Genomic DNA, 16,931 nt, shown 5'->3' on the forward strand with positions numbered 1-16,931 from the left:
GTTAGTCTCTTGTATATGTATAGGCGACAAATTTCCACGGAGAATCGATCCCGTTTCAAGAAAACCACAGAATTCAGTGACGCGAAAGAAATGGCGAGTGTACGGTTACGGAACTTGCCAGAGATATCGATCTGGCGGACGCCAAGATGCGATGCGGTTCGTATCTCCGATGAAATATTAGAACAGCGTTCGTCTTCCATTTTCAACCCTTTGCCTTTCGATGTGCCTTCCTTTCCAACTTTTTTCTCCAAATCCAAAATATCCATTTGCTCGGAAATGGTACTTGGTATCGCGAACGATCATGTGTTCTCCGCGTAAAATTAAAGGTATGCTATACCTACGCATACTGTGGTATTCGTGTTACGATGGCACTGCTTATTCTGCAAAATCTAATTCTGCAAGTCGTACGTAATTGCAGTGATACCTCGATATTTGCCATTAATCCGTTCTTGAAGAATCGACGAACATCGAATTGGACGAATATGTAATCAATTATTTCTATAAGAATGAAGGAAAACGAGAATAATTGGTACTCAGCCTGGAACTGGATCGGTAAATGACCCTAATGGTCAAACTTAATCATCGTACGTGCTTCCACGCTCTCTCCGCTTCCGTGCTCGGCGTTTAGCGTCAGCTTAAATCCTTTTGTCATTTTAGTTATCTTAATCTAATTGCGTTTTGCGACTATAAACTCCAGGGTTTTTGCTCGTCCTCCGTTTCGTCTTTTGTCCATTTCGTGTCATTCTCTTCACGTTCTTGCTCTTTCTTTGACGTATCCTTGAATTACCAACGATACATTCCGAACAAGGTTTTCTTTCGAATGTTGGAACTCGAGAAGATGCTAGCAACAGCGGAATGAGAAACAGGCGACAAAAATCAGTCTTCAGGGGTTTTAAGGCACTTCGCACGAAGGAATGTTTCGAATAAAAGTTAATCAATTTCAGATCGACTACAAATTGCAATACTAAGAATTTCAAGAAGAGTTTTACTTCGATGAAGAGTCAAGAGTCGAATCTAGTTTTTTAAATGGAACAATACATTTTTTTTTATACGTCCTTTAATGGATTCTCGATTTTAGTTCTACAAAAGAAGGTAATAAAAATCGAAGCATTTTGCTGCCGAAAAAATGTGACTAATATAGGGATGGACGAATACCGAGGTTTTCCTGTAATTGTAACTGACAGGACGATAGAAAAATTGTACATATATAGCTTTAAATTAGTTTCAACTTAGAGACAAAATTAGAAATGATGCGATAGATGAGCGATCGCTCTTTCGTTTTACGTAATGCTTTTTTCAAGTTTAATATAAGTAACCTTTGACTTTTGATATTATTTAGAACGGTACAACGTCGTCACCGAGCAAACCTGTCGATACTAAATGGATATTACTAATGGAAGATTTTTGTCAAAAATTTACCATACTTCCACGGAAATTGGAGTGACGAATTGCTTATTCTTGTTACAAGGATTGCAATTTCTGATCGGTTTCGTCTAATTTTCCACCGCTTTTCCAACAAGTATTATTTGTATCAAAATGCTGGAATCGAATGCTCTGCAAAGAATTATTTTGTATCGTATGGCTTTGCGTGTATGGGTATATAAAACCAACCAGCTACGTGTTTGATACTTCCATAAAAGCATCGGAATGTATCAGTTTCCTACCAAAAGAGTTTAGTATCGGTGTTACAGTTCTACTTAATGCAAAATCCCTTTTTTCAGGAAATATACAACTGATGGAAATGTTAACGATAGAACGTTACTCTTTCGACGATAATATTTACGCTATTTTTACGTATCGTAGGTTCCTCTTATTTATACATAAATTTCTATATCCTTCTTTCGACATTTACATCCGACTGCTCGATCTTTAACTCCATTTTTCAATAGCTTTATCCGTGCTATATTTTCCTTGCAGGTTCACCAACAAAAATGGAAAGTATCGAGAATTTTTTTCGTCTCTACGATAATTCCAGCGTTTTATTCGGTTTTGAAATATCGAGCCGTGATTTGTACGAAACGTCGTTATCAAACGTGTGCTCCTCTCACGTTATTTCAATGGCTTTGAACTACATAATAGCAAAGGATCGAATCGTGATCGTTAAGTTAGGTATCAGCTCCATCGCATCGGCTCGGCTCGGCTCGGCGCAGCGCAGCCCGATTTTCCTCTTTGACGTGGACGTCGCAACCGTCGATGGTCGTTATAAATTTTTATCGCGGCAAATTTTTATCGACGATAGTAAAAATGTTTCGGCCGTAAATCCATTTGGCTGGAAAAGCGCGGCGTTATCGTGTCGCCGGCCTCCGCGTTCGTTTGGTGAATCCGAATGAATACCGAGAATCGCCGAAACTCAGCCAGATTCGCTCGACTAACCAAGTGACATAACCGCCACACGTTCCACCATCCTTCTCCCTCTTAACGTTTCCTCGCCTCGATTAAATATTTACAATACACTTGTGCAGCAGCCGGTCGCACAAAACCATCACCATACGATCTGTATCTCGTTGATGCTTCGTGTTTCTGTAACAACAACAAGAATGGAAAAAAAAGAGAAAGAAAAAAAGAGCTAGAAAATTGGGGCGTTTATCGTTTCTCCTGCTGCTCGTTTCCATATGTTCCGTCGCCTGTTACGATGAAACGGGTTAACGAGTCAATTTTTCGTTTTCCCAACAGAAAAAGGTAAACTACGAAACGTCAAGTGGACACCCGAGAAAAAATCGACCCTTTAGTCTTTCCTTGCGATACGTTCGAAACACGTTGCATTAATCGACAGAAAAGATCAATTGCCATTTGTTTACGAAGAGTTATCCAACGTGATAACCCAGTACAGTACGAATATTTGATCGCTTACGATTAGTTCAGTCAATGGACTGTACATTCTTCGAACGTCTCTCCTTCGAAAGTCGTCTTTTGTTAGTAGAGAAGCGAATGAATGTTTTCTGAATGATGAAGCGAAGTTTCAAGCGAAAGAGTACAAATTTGGCTTAAGATGTGAGTTAGGGGTGCTCGTGCGTGCGTTTTCGACATTTTTACAGCGTTATATGAAGATGCCTCGTCGATGCTTCTGCTTGGTCATGTCGATGTTCAACCAACAACTACGTATACGTCTATGCTAAAGAAAAAAACAAACCGTATCGTGATTATGCTAGGTTGCGTGGTAAGATCGTAAGGGGAGAATGAGTATACGAAATAAAACGATTTATGGTGGTGAATCAGTAAAATGAAACTTTTTCGTAATACATACTTTTTATTACATTCCCGCTACAACACATACGGTCTTACGAATGGACATTCTTTACATCTGCAACAAACTTCGTGTTTAGTAACAGTTAACATATTTTCACGATGATGCGATGATAATTATCGTACATTTCTTATTTATTAGGTTCGTACATTAGATGACGCGTTATTATTGTTCTAAAAGGATGAACGTTAGTACAAAATGTTAATCGAAAGTAACGTAATTAGTCGGCATGTGGAGATATATCTTCTTTTAGAACTTCTATCAAGTATCGTACACTGAACGTGCTTTATACATGTACATATATACGTGGCAGCTAATGGCAGTGATTAAACAATTTAACACGTAACAAATTGACTACCGATAGTATGTACATATTAAATAGGCAAATGAAAGTTATCAGAAACGAAAGATTTTACCTGCTTTCCTTGAAACACTCTGCTGTGAATTTTATCATCGTTTTTTCATACAACAACGTGCAATCAATCTTGTGTATTTACGTTCGTCAATATTCAAGCTGATCACGTAACTTTACGTGTTCGCCATACCAATTACGGACTACGTCAAACAGCTTCGATTGTTTACGTAAAATGTTAGTGGAACTGAATATACAAGAAACAAAATGGATTGAAAATTACAGCGGTTTCCATGAATTGTAGAAACAGCTGATATCGTAGAAAAATCACCTATCCATACGCAAACAATCCGAATTGTACGGAGAGAGAGAGAGAGAGAGAGAGAGATAGGTAGAGAGAAAGAGAGAGAGAGAGAGAATGAGAGCGCAAAGACGAGACACTATTGCATAGTATTCGTTGGCACAAAAATTCGTGAAAATATTTATGCCATCGGTAAATTAATATCGCTAAATGTATCTTATTAGAAAAATACAAAATTATACCGTCTGCCAGTATAGTATATACGTAAATATAACTCGGTGAATCAGATAATTTTCAAACGCACAGATATTACCATGTCGCAGAGAATATCGTGCATTTCAAAACTTTAGTTCATTAAGCCGTGATGAATGAACAGGTGAAAAATATCGTAATCAGCGTACAAAGGTCTTTTTCAAACGATGCTTCGATACGCGTTATTTACGCAGGGGGTTCGAAAGCGACGAAAAGTAAAGCGATCGCACGATATTTTATGAGACATTCTAATACAACGATCCGTATTGTAGGTCATCGATTATTTTCACAAACGGCAAGGCGATTCAGACGAACAAATAATATCCGAATAATATTTCCACACCTCGAATATCAAAGTTTACTAAAAAAGAAAGAAAGTAATAAATCATATCGTTATTATCGATGCTTGATCGAATCACTATATCGAAGAGCAATCAAAATTGTCCATTTCGTTTCTATTTGCGTAAGAAAGAAAGAAATAATGCAGTTTCGAAAGCGCAACGTCATTCAGTTTTTTCAAGTTTTCATGATAGAGCCGTAAAATGTTGACGATTAATTACCCTCGTGTACAAATTTTACAGATAATTACTCATTCACACACTGACTTCGCATTTATACGGTGTTCCTGTATTCGGAATCAATCAGTTGGACCTTCGACTCGTTAATCCGGATGCTCGAGCGGCGGAAGTCCCAGTATAAACTCACTGAGAGACGCGGAGCCGGTGCCGGTGTACGCCGTACGCCAACACGTTGAAGTAGAGTTTCCCCGACCTCAGATGAACACAATGAACCAGTTTACTGTGCGGTCGGCTTTAGCGATGGGCATCGGATTCAGGTCTGCTCGTGAAATAAATTTCAACCGGTGCGGTGCTACAAAACATCGAAAAGCTTCGAATCTTGCTCGAAATTAGACATTTTAATTGATATCCAGGAATTGTTCGATATTTCCAAGTACAGATTTATGGAAATTGAAATACTCGGAAGATTTTCTTTAAAATTCGTCTGGACGAAAAACCGCTTTTACTCGAAAAGTTTGCACGAATTTTCGCAGCGAGGCTAGACTATATACAAGAACGTACTCCGCTATCCATCCTGTAATTTTACTTTTTCTCGACGAGTTAGGTAAAACGCAAACTGCCTAAAATAAATGGCGTACGATCCAACGCTTATTTGTATAAACGATCTATTGAAAATCTTTCGATATTTCTAGTCTCCTTAATTGCGAGCAATATTTCAAAGCGCTTTCTACTTCGAATTCAATTGATTCAAAGCGTTTCATGTCTGCCGCTGCTCGTGTCCGCTGCGTTAGCGCTGGCGAAATCGCATTGAGTGTAACATCAAGAACATTGTAAAATTAATAGCGGACATGGCGGCGCGGCGTAGCGAGCGGTCGTTATCGTTTTCGATGTCTTTTCCCCCCCAGTAAAATACGACTTCGTTTCAGTCCAACTAGTCGGTCCATTGGGAAACTCGAAGTCGGGAAACGCGACGATTCGAAACCTCGTGCGGATCACTCGTTGCAGGCGAGCGGCAGTGTGCCTAGCACTAGAACTTATCTAGTCTATTATACGTACACGGATATGTGATGGTCTCGTGTGTCGATCCGAGATCAACGGTCTGCCACGGTAAACTGGGTGTTGGGTAACTCTGGTCTCTCGTATATCCCCGAATTCGGTTCGGATTCGATGGAGAACCGGTCGACTCGATTCGAACTGTGGAATATTGGAATGAACGAGTGCCAGACAAATGGAATTCGTTTCTTTCTCGCGCGGATACTTTTTCAGGGATCTGTGGATAAATTTTACGTCGGTGAAGCGGAACGTAACAGAGCTCTGATTGTTCGAACGATGCACGACGTCCACGTTCAAACTGTTTTCTATCCTTTCACTGCGATTTTACAGCTCAGTAAATATTTATCGGAGGAACACTCGCCCCCACCCTCCAAAACTCCTCTCTCTTTTGTCTCTATCCTGATATATTGTGATTTGAAAAATGTTTTTTCGGATCGGAGATTTTGTAAAAAAAAATTGGAATTTCCGTTTCGCTACTTTAACATACCGCGTGTGGAAGTGTACAGGTTTTACGATTCGAAATACATGCGAAATATTTTTAGTTACCGACAAGGAATTACGAAAGTGGACGAATTACGAGAATCTTTTGAATAATCGGTAGAGATATCTGGAAGAGGACCGATGGTTTACGTTACAAAATTATAATTACTCGAAAATGGAAATTATCACTTGTAACGGACGCTGGAAATATTTGTATTGCAGGGAACGTATATATAGAAACGGTTGCGAGCAATCGAACGACGAAAGCCGGTAGAATATTGATCAAATTTGTTTGCAAAAATATTGACGTATTTCGAGCGATCATCTCGACGCGCGTATCATTAGCCGCGTGTAAACTCGAGGATTTCGTAAAATTAGGGAAAACTGCTCACGAACTGATCGTGCACGTTGCGTTTCGTCGATTTCGCTACTAGTCGATCGGCGGACTTTAAGGGAACCATCGCTTCGATGGAGTTCTAAATATTTGTCTGCTGGAAATTCAAGCGAACGCAAGCCAAAAGAAAAGCAGCAACTCTAGCTTCCGGTATTCGAAGGGAATACCGTGCCGTGAGGTTTTGTCGTAATATTCGGGTCACGGTGGATCCTGGAGCACGGGAAATATGTTGCTTCTTATCCAAGAATCCGCGAAGACCACGTTGCGTTGTTCACAACTTCCAGCAGCATAAGCGTTTCCAATTATTCGCGACTCGTGTTTACGCTTGATAAAATGTATGTCGAGGATAAGCGAAATAACGCGTTCCCATACTCTCGTACCACTGGTATACGCGCGTATTACCATGTAAAATTTTGCTCGACCTGCTGTACTTTCGAATTTCTCGACTTTCCTATCAACGATACTGGCATATCGTTGCAAGCGCGATGGACACTAAACTGATGTTCTGACAACGTTATTCTCGATGCCAGGGAACTCGTACTTCTTTTCGGATCGGTTTCATGAATTTGTCGATCGAACGTCATTTGCGTTTCACGACGATATGTAATGTCAATCAACGAATGTAGAATTTTCCGTGCACACGCGTATCGAATATGAAATAAATGTTTGCACGATCTTCGTCAGCACGTTCGATGATTCAAAATAAGAAAGGAAGTTATGTACATGTAACAAATTTATCGACATATGTATACAAAAAATAAATTATACGATATATACAAAATTAATTTTATTTACCATTCAAAGGTAATAAGGAAATATTTCATTCTAACTTTATCCTCGAGCGTACTCGCGTTCTACTTGTCCGTCAGATAGTTTCTTATTCTACTTGTTACAACAGGCTGCCTTTTATACTATCTCCTTTACTCGCACGATAGTCTTCCCTCTCATTTGCTTCCATATCCACATTGTTATTTTGCTTGTCTCATTAGATAGACTCCTGCTTTTTCTTGTCATCATTGTCGCAATCGACGTTTATCTTGTCCCGTAATGTAAGTGGAATAAGGTTTTGATCTATAATTTTAATCATTCTTCAAATATTCACACGATAACGCAGACAGGAATATCTTTCTTTCAAGATTTCGCTATGAATTTCAAGCTTATTTACGACAGAAATTTACCGAAAGAGTCTCTTTAATAAAACACAATTTTAATTAACATCAACGCAACAGACTTATTTCACAAAGAAAAGCGCGTAATTAACTTCGAAATAAAGTTACAAAGCGCACTTTGAATACAACAGTTGTCTTGCACTATGTATAAATAACGCGCAAGTGATTAAAAAGTTCATCAACGTTGTAATAAACCTTTTCGCAATTAAATATACGTCGCACAACGAGAAAGACAAAGTTATTTCGTTTGTTCGCGAATATTAACTGCAAATAATTTATTATCGATGCCAGTATGCGAACTTATTGCATCGTTGTAATTCGAACGACATAGAAAAGATCATTAGATCGTTTTGGAAACGACGAAACCAAATATTTCCATGTAGAAAATATAAATGGAAGATTAGGCGAAACGAAAATTACACGAAAAATGCAGAAATTCATGCCAGTATATCGTAAAGGGGACAAAAGCGGCTACGAAAATGTTCGCCCGCAAAACGACCACGCATTTCTATCAAATTTTATGTAAAATGTTCGCAAGCAAAAATTTCGTAAAAAAAATCGTAGAGCAATTTTCGATTAAATTCACTTTGTTATGAAAAATCTTCCAGAAATGAGCAATTACAAAATAGAAAACAGAAAAGAGAATAATTGGAAGCGAAACACGGCTCGAATAACGTTATTTGATATTTTCTTAGCTACAAACAAAGCGTTTTAACGGAGAATAAACAATTTTAGGAACGCGCTGTAGAAAATCTAAAGTGTTCTACAAATGTGCAATTTAATTTACTTTAATTCCATATTATAATCTTGGGCATTCTTTTTTAATAATCTGTAAACATTTTGTGCGTTCACAAATGTAAAAAACACTTGATCGCCGAGAAGTATCCGTTATTTTAGTTACATACGTAGATTATCCTATTTATACGTTCGTAATTCAAACACTGTTTCGTCGAATTAAAAAGAATTACTTCCTTTACTCTTATTATATGCGCGCGAAACATAAAAATTATCGTGCGGCGTTTATCAATCTGGAAAAAACAAAAAATCCTGTTTAACTGCTTCTTGCTAATCCTCTTACTAAAATTGTATTTTGTACGATTTATAGCTAACAACGAGATGTTTGTCAAATACAGGTTTCTTTTTATCTGTTTTAATTATATCTAGCTCATAAATCTAAACGTAGGAGCTCTTCCACCGAGCGGTGGCTAATCAGGTTACTATCGACAAATATTTGCAGTCTAATGCACTTAACAAGCTCTGCCCCAAAAGTAAGTATCATAAATATTCCAAGCGCAGCAGTTCATCCGATCTCCCATCACCGATAGGAACAAACAGAAAATCGTGGGAATCCGTAAAACCTCTGGGTTAATAAAAAGAAGATATATTCTTATCCCACGCACATTAGATAGCACGAACCGCTATAATCCAGCAATTTGTCAACTGACACGAATCCGAAGAATTTCCTTTCTTCCTCCGACACGTTTCAAACGAGACTGTAACTGCGATCCGTTCCATTTTTGCCCGACAGACGAGCAAAAATCGAGCAACTTTTATGCAGCGTTGCAAATTTTCTTATACCTCGAATCGATTGTTCGAAAAAGTTACCGGTTCGTGGCACAGGGATAGCCGAAACGAAGGGACGCGTGGCGACGCAGGGCACACCGATACACCAACACCTATTAATTTCTCTGTTCCTTTCGCAGGTTGGTCGTTTGTCACTGTCAGGCGATACTATTAAACCAGGTGCTGCTACGTGCCGTTTGATCGCGAAAATTATTGCGGCTGCATGTGGAATTGTCACGGTACAAGTAGCGCTCATGAGGAACCGTCTTTTGTCGTGACAACACTAACGTGTACTCGCAAATTCTAGATCCCCGTGTACGTGTACGTTCTCGATCAAAAATAAGTCATTTTTGACGAGGTAGGTCGGCAATCATGTGGCATTACCAGCAATAAAGAGGCAATCGAGGATATTGGGTTACAAGCGTTCGTGGAAACGATCATTTTGTTAACTCTGACGCCTAGATGCACGATTTTATTAGCTTCTACACGTAAATTTTCTCTTAGGATTTATATATGTAAATTGACGCTACGCCGTTCACGAGTAAGTAACATTCGATCGAAATTTATCAATAGAAAAATTCGAGTATCGTGAATTTGACCGTGTTTCTTGCAAAAAACGTCCCATCGAGAAATATTGCCAGTTGCAATTAATCGTGTGTATGTGTGTGTGTGTGAGAGAGAGGAAGAGAGAGAGACAGAGAGAGGCAGTTAGAGCGTTCACCCCCTAATTTTATTTCGCCCTCGCCATGAAATGAAACGTATGGTTTAATTAAAAAAACACAGTGTTCCGTGGTTCATTTTTCTGAATAGTTCCGACCAAAGATAAGGCGTTTGACTGAAAGAACCCTATCGCGTAACAGTAACAACGCGTCTCGAAGAAAAATACAAAGCAAGATCTCTATGTGCGTTCTGAAGGTTTAATAATCCAAGTTCCACGAGTCGAGAATATTCTCCATCGGACAAGGTCTTTTGTATTAGGAATCTAACGAGACTGAAATCGATCGGTACGCGAACATGTTCTGGAACAAAAGTTCGTCTCCTCTGGGTATCGTTCGAGTACAGAGCTCTCTGCATTTGTTCTAACGACAAACTCGACGCTGTTCGTCGCACTCTTTAAAGCACAACTTCGCCATCGTTCGCTAATGCGGAACGATTTAAAGGGCGTGCGCGTTTCATTTCGTTTTGTTCCGTTTCGTTTCGTTTCGCAACACGGCAATAGCAAGGAACGTTACCGAAAGAACGTGGCAGTGATCCAACTTGGCAGTTACTCGTTGTACTCGTTAATTACGAGAACGAGCCGCGCAGATCCTTGATTATCGCTGACGCTAAAAGTTCCTTGGATCGCACCGAGTCCAACTGCATCATACTAAATAGCCATTTACATGTGTCGAGTCCTCCTCTTCTCGAGATTTCGCTCGACTCGTTTCCCCTCTTCCTGCTGCACGAAATGAAAGGAGAATCACGTCCGCGAGTTTGTACGCGCCGCGTTACAAGCGAACTGACTCAACGTCTTCTCAGACAAAGTACCACCACTGAAAAACTGTTTCACTCGCGTCGCGTCGTCGTGATCGACTCGAAACATCTACGGATATCAAAAGAGAAACGGAAAGTGGCCACTTCCGAGCGATCGGTCTGGGAGACACCGTAGATTTACTATTCCCCAGATGGAAACGATTTGCACCAGCTAAAATGATCGATACATCCACGGAGAGCAGAAGCAGCGAGGAGTCAGTTCCACTGGGTCACTAGATGCCCGATACACTGGAGCTTTCGTTCGTTAGGAGTCTCTTTGATGGTCGCTGGCCTGGCTGCTTTCTCGTCGCTGTTCGGTTAAAAGCAAGATCGAGGGTGATATATAAAGGGTTGAAGGTGGTTGCTGCTGGTAAAGACGACGCTTCTTTCCTCGGTCTCGCTCGCTTCCCTTTTTCTCTTCTTCATCTTTCGCCTCTGTTCGATTACGTAAAGGAAAAGCGATGTTTGCTCGTGTCCTTATTGGAGGAAGGCTTCGTGATCGACCAGTCACCTCGCGAACGAACCGGCGTGCAGAAGCAACAGGAGCAACGCGAGTGTCCTCGTTGCCGCGCCGCTGTTGCTCGAGTTGCCGTGTTGCATGGCCGCTGGATGTTCTCCTGTAACAAGCAAAAAGCCCGGAATTATCTTGCGAACTAAATCAGCCACGACACGTTTTGATTAACCTATGAGGAAGCTACGCGTGTTCGCCGATTATTTCTTTCGCTTATCAGCTACTTCTGCAAGGTCTGTCGGTGACGTTGCCCGAATTTACGAATAACCGATTGTAACGGGACTGTGAAATCACGTTGTTGCCGAGGTCGACGTTCAATCAGAAAATTGGAAGCATCGACGACAAAGAGATCAAATATAGAAGCAAGATATACCACTATCTATCAAGCGTTACTCGCGTCGAAAGTGTTTACAAAGAACGAAATGAAAATTGTCGATTCGATCTAGGAATTTTACGCAACTAGTTCGAGCGTAACGAGTCGGCTTTCGTACAGCGTTGTTTAATGAAATTGCGCGCGTTTATCGAAACAAATATCGTTATCGATTTCCTACGAAATTTCCAACAATGGCTCCGAATCGGTAGAGTACAAAGGATGCTGTACACATTTTTTTCCACATTTTCATTTTTCAACACGCGCGCGAGTACACCGCGTCGTCGACGACGCTGCATTAAACGACAAAGAGAAATACTAATAAATAACTGAAAGAAAAGCTCGCTCGCGGTATAACGTGGCATTCTACCCGTACGATAGTTTATATAAGAGTTTCATTAAACAGCGCTCGACTCTGTTTTCGATCTACTCCGTTGGCTGTTCATCGGGTCTGGCTCTTTCCTAGCGTCTCGTGTTCCTCGCATTTATGTGTGTCTTTGGGTTTATACTTGCAACGAGTAACGGCCCGGGGCAACGCCATGGCATTTCTGTCACGCGTATATTCTTGCCTGCTAAATGCGGCAGGATGGCGCAGAATGCCGAGAAAATCGGCTACCAGGGGATAAGCCGACTGAATTGTTCGGGGATGACAAATATAGAGGCTCGTAGGAGTACCGCCTGGTGTATACAGTGTACACTGTACACTGGAGAGGCGCGTACCAACGTGCACGTGCACGTTATCAATTTGAGAACGGCTGCGTTCCACTTTACGATGCTTCGACCAACTTTTTGGCCAAATAGTTGGAGGCACGCGTTGTTATCGCGCGCTCCGACCAGGGGGAATCGAATACGCTGCCGAATGTATATTGGAACGTGTGCGTTGCTTCGAATCGAATTTTCCGAGTTCCGATTGAAAGTTACGTGGCTGCGTATTGTCGAGGAAATTTCCCCCATCACCGGCAACGTAAACGCACGGTTAGTCGTATCGTTATTGCACGGTAGCAGCTTCTCGTCCGGGATTACGCCAGGCAAACCTCGCGGTCTGTCAAAGAACGACGAAACACATTTTTCAAAATTATCCGACCAATTTATTTACTCACGCGTAAGTTTCAGTCTTCGAGAGGTTCAAACCTTAAGATCGAGGTATATCGAAACTATTTTAAAAGTTTCTCACGTTTCTACGATGTTTGCTTCTACGACAATAAAATGGCTTTTAGTGGCGATCGATGTGTTTTAATTTCATCCTTAGAACCGACTTGTTTTAAAGCTACCGAAGTTGGACCTGCATAGTTGACCGATCATGTTTGGATTGTTAAAAGCTACCGAGTATTTGGAGCGTAAATAAATAAGCTAATTTGAATAAACAAAAAAGATCTCATTCGTTAGCCATCTAACCAACAGAGAACTGAAGTTTACGCCACGGTCGTTTCAAATTTCTCAATAGCATTGGAAGATCGTCTTGAAGAAGGTAGCCTGGATTATACGATATTTAGAAACTTCACAGGTGGCGTATAAAATATACAAACGATGTAAACAATGTAATTGTCATTAGCGTATGAAGCGATTTAATAACATTTCTGACGTCGTTCGTGTAATTGCTACGATTATACACCACCTTAATTTAATTTGCTAATTTATGTTCTCTCTAGAGGTGGTTTGCCGATACTGAAAATTATCACGATATATCCTGGAAAATCATGGAATACAAATAATTTTAATCGAGTTATTAACATTATTGCATATTATTAAGGGCGTGTTCGATATAATACATTAATTATTACGTATCAACGAGACAATTTAATTTAAACGTCTGATGATCGCGCGCATCGAAGTTAGTCAACGTATCCGTCAACGAGCATATTTTTTTACGAACTGATAAATATTTCGACATTTATAAAAAGTATATAAATAGATGAAATTTCCGTGTACGATCGTGCGAAACATCAATACGCGAACATACGAATACACGATATCGACGATTAAACATATGGCGAATTCAAATAAAAGAAACATGTCGCAATACAAATTTTTACATTTATATTTTTTTTGATGATGGAACGCGTTCGTCAATGTTTATAAAGTTCTATCAATTTGAACTAGAATTTAACGCTACTTTTCAAAGAAATTTATCCATGGCGGAAGAGAATCGAGTTCGCATACCGAATTTACCAAGTTTCGGCGTGACTATCAGAAAATTGGAAAGGCTTATACAAAGTATCGGGCAGAAAATTCGAATATCCGTTGCAGCACGTAACCGGAGCCGGAGGGCATTTCTTCGACGAACACCTCTGCGATTTTGCCTTTCCTTTCCTCGAATATATTTTTTCTCGAAACGTTCCGCGGCGACTCGGCCTAATTTACGGTGGGCGATTCGACGAACGTCCGCGCGTTGCAAGAAGCACTCATTTTTCAGTGAAAACGACCATCAGCATTCCACGGAAAAAAGTAACAAGCCACAGCTGTGGAGCGGCGACGAGTCTCTGTCGTTGCAAATGTATTGGCAACAAGAACGGTCAGCTTTTACTCCCGACGTTGACTGAATCGAATTTAATCTCATTCGTTGACGAAAGCTCGCTTGTCTCGAGAGTTCACCGTTCCTCATCTTTCGTTGCTTATCCTGCTTTTCTTGTTTTTCTCTATATCGATTACATAGTAGAACGTCTAATGAATCACCGCGGTAGTAACTTCGCTACTAATATTTAACATCGAAGCCAATAGAAAAACTTTTGGGACAAACGTTAACGTTTAAACGTCGAATAATTTATTACCGCGTCGAACGACCGACAGTCTTTTTCGTTCGATTCTAACTAAATAGACGAAACGTCACGAATAATTGGCAGAAGTTTTCAATCGTAACAAGACCGTATTCGTCGTACGTTCGTGTCGAGTGTCGAGAGTGCAACGTTTAGACGAGCGTCTGATTGTAGACGTTGCATTGTCGGAATAACGGGACACGGACCAAAGCAGGTAGAGTTCCTATGGCTTGTCCAAAGCGTCGATCGACATTTGCCAGGGCCATGGGTCTTGTCGCAAAACAACCTCTTACAGAATTCCGTCGAGCACCAATCTCCGAGGACAAGAATAGTCCACTTACCCTCTTTTTCTGAGAAACGCATTGGAAGGATAAAATAGGACAGCGCAGAGACTGCATGGCTCCGTCTAGGGACACCGCGTTAGTTTCTGCAACTTGCCCTGACAGAATAAACAGAATCAGAGAGCAGCGCAGTTCGATTCGGCAAAAGTTATTACTGCAATCAGGATTCGGTTGTAAAGTTTTCAAAGAGCAATTAGATTCGAACTATCATCCTAAATTATCAACTGTTCGCTATTCTTATTAAGTACACCGTTAATAATCCATATACTGTTCACATTTGTCGTAACTGTAGACGAAACATATCGTACGATACTCTGTGCTACTCGACGGATGGCAATTGCCAAGTCTTGATAAAAATTTAATAGAACGGCTTTCGTATAAGTACGTCGATATTTAACGACTGATATCAAGAATCTTGAACGATTGAAGCAAATACATATAATAAAGGAGGATTTCGAAGTATTATTATTGATTATTTTGATTCATATTATCTATAAATATTCAATATACATAAATATTTAACAGGTCAGCTAAATATTCATGATTTATCGTGATAGGTGAACGATCATTGGTTTAGAATAAAAAAGCACGATATATATTGCGTCTGAAAATATCTTCTTTCTTGTTGCGAAGGAATAATCACAAATTGTACGTACTTTTTATACGACGATACGTATTTTTCTTTCATTTAACTCGCTTTAGGTATTGTTCGCATTTGCGGCTACTGGAAGATCATAGGCTTTAAGTATTTTCGCGCACCGGTTCAGCGCAAAGGATCTCGTTAAATTAGAAAGGCTACGGAAATTTCGAAATGCTCGGGTAGGATGTCTCTTGAAGTCTCTTTTTAAAAGGATGAAAAAGTTTATGGAATCCGTCAGGAACACAACAACTCGGCAAAACACACTTGTCTCGCTTTAATTTCAGAGAAGTACACTGCATCCTGCCAACTCGTCCCAAGTATTTTACGAAGGAGCACGACATTTTCAACACGTGTCGAGGCTGCGACTTCCCTCTGGAAATTTACGAGACAATTTTGACAATTGTGATACATGTTTTCGAAATGCCTTTCTGTTATTGAATGTACGTATGCATTTTGTACGAACGCGCGAAGAAACGATATTAAAGAACGTACGTACGTTCTCGTTCGAAAACCGATCAGAAACGTCGTCGAATCTTATTATATAGAGAACTACGTATAGAAATCGGAAGAGTAGGAGAAGAGTTACTTAATGCTTTGTCAAATCTACGGGAAAGTTTCTTGAAAACGTTTGCGATTTATGACGGCCTCGCGGCTCACGGGACTATTATTCTGGAAAATATCAAGTTCTTGAGCAAGCTCGTTCAAGATTTTAACAGGTAAAGTAATCCGCCATACGAAAGAGAACTACGTGGCTATTATGTTACCTTGCGACACTCGGATAATATTAAATTACTTACTATACATAAAATGTTTCTTTTTTTTTATTTACTTTTTATTTTACTATCAATTCTCTCATTGAGAATTATAAGTAATTCTCTCTGGCGTGGCCCAGTCACATGGCTAATTATTTATAATAAGTTAATACTTATTATAGATAAGTATAATTTATAAATAATTATTATAAATAAATAAATATTACTTAATCTAAATATTTAGTTAAATCTTACGCTTAGTTCTAAGGTTTTTTTAGCCTGCGGATCTGGCCCGACCTGTTAAGTAATTTAGTAATTAGGGGGTTTCGATGTTTGATGACTCTTTTCCTATATCTATTGTTATATTTTGATATTTCTTCTTTGACTGTGGGTATCTTGATATCGCGATGTATTGCTTCGTTGGTGACATACCAGGGTGCATTTATTAGGGATCTTAGCGTTTTCGATTGTAGGCGTTGAAGCATTTCAATGTTGGAATTACTTGCTGTTCCCCATAGTTGGATTCCGTAGGTCTAGACAGGTTTTATTACGGTCTTATAAAGCGTAATTTCGTTCTGCGTGCTTAGGTTGGAACGACGGCCAGTGAGCACATAAAATGTTTGGCGCACTTTTAACGGTATACGTACGTACACATAAGATATAACTAACTAAATAATAAATACGTAAAGTAAGAAGTTGAATGCAACTTGAATCGATTTAAATGAA

General features: G+C 39.8%; 1 protein-coding gene across 7 annotated transcripts in view; it reads right to left on the reverse strand.

Annotated features, from left to right (window-relative positions):
* Positions 1–3,227: 3,227 nt before the first annotated feature.
* LOC100647422 (basement membrane-specific heparan sulfate proteoglycan core protein) overlaps positions 3,228–16,931 on the reverse strand; it is a 263,946-nt gene continuing 250,242 nt past the window's right edge. For all 7 annotated transcript variants that reach the window (XM_012310977.3, XM_012310976.3, XM_003397028.3 and 4 more), the window contains one exon: positions 3,228–11,455. In XM_012310977.3, coding sequence (XP_012166367.1) covers positions 11,346–11,455 — 110 coding nt within the window. In that variant the 3' untranslated portion in view covers positions 3,228–11,345. The remainder of the gene's footprint in view (positions 11,456–16,931) is intronic.

The sequence above is a fragment of the Bombus terrestris genome, chromosome 8 (genome assembly GCF_910591885.1).
Source record: "Bombus terrestris chromosome 8, iyBomTerr1.2, whole genome shotgun sequence".
NCBI lineage: Eukaryota > Metazoa > Arthropoda > Insecta > Hymenoptera > Apidae > Bombus > Bombus terrestris.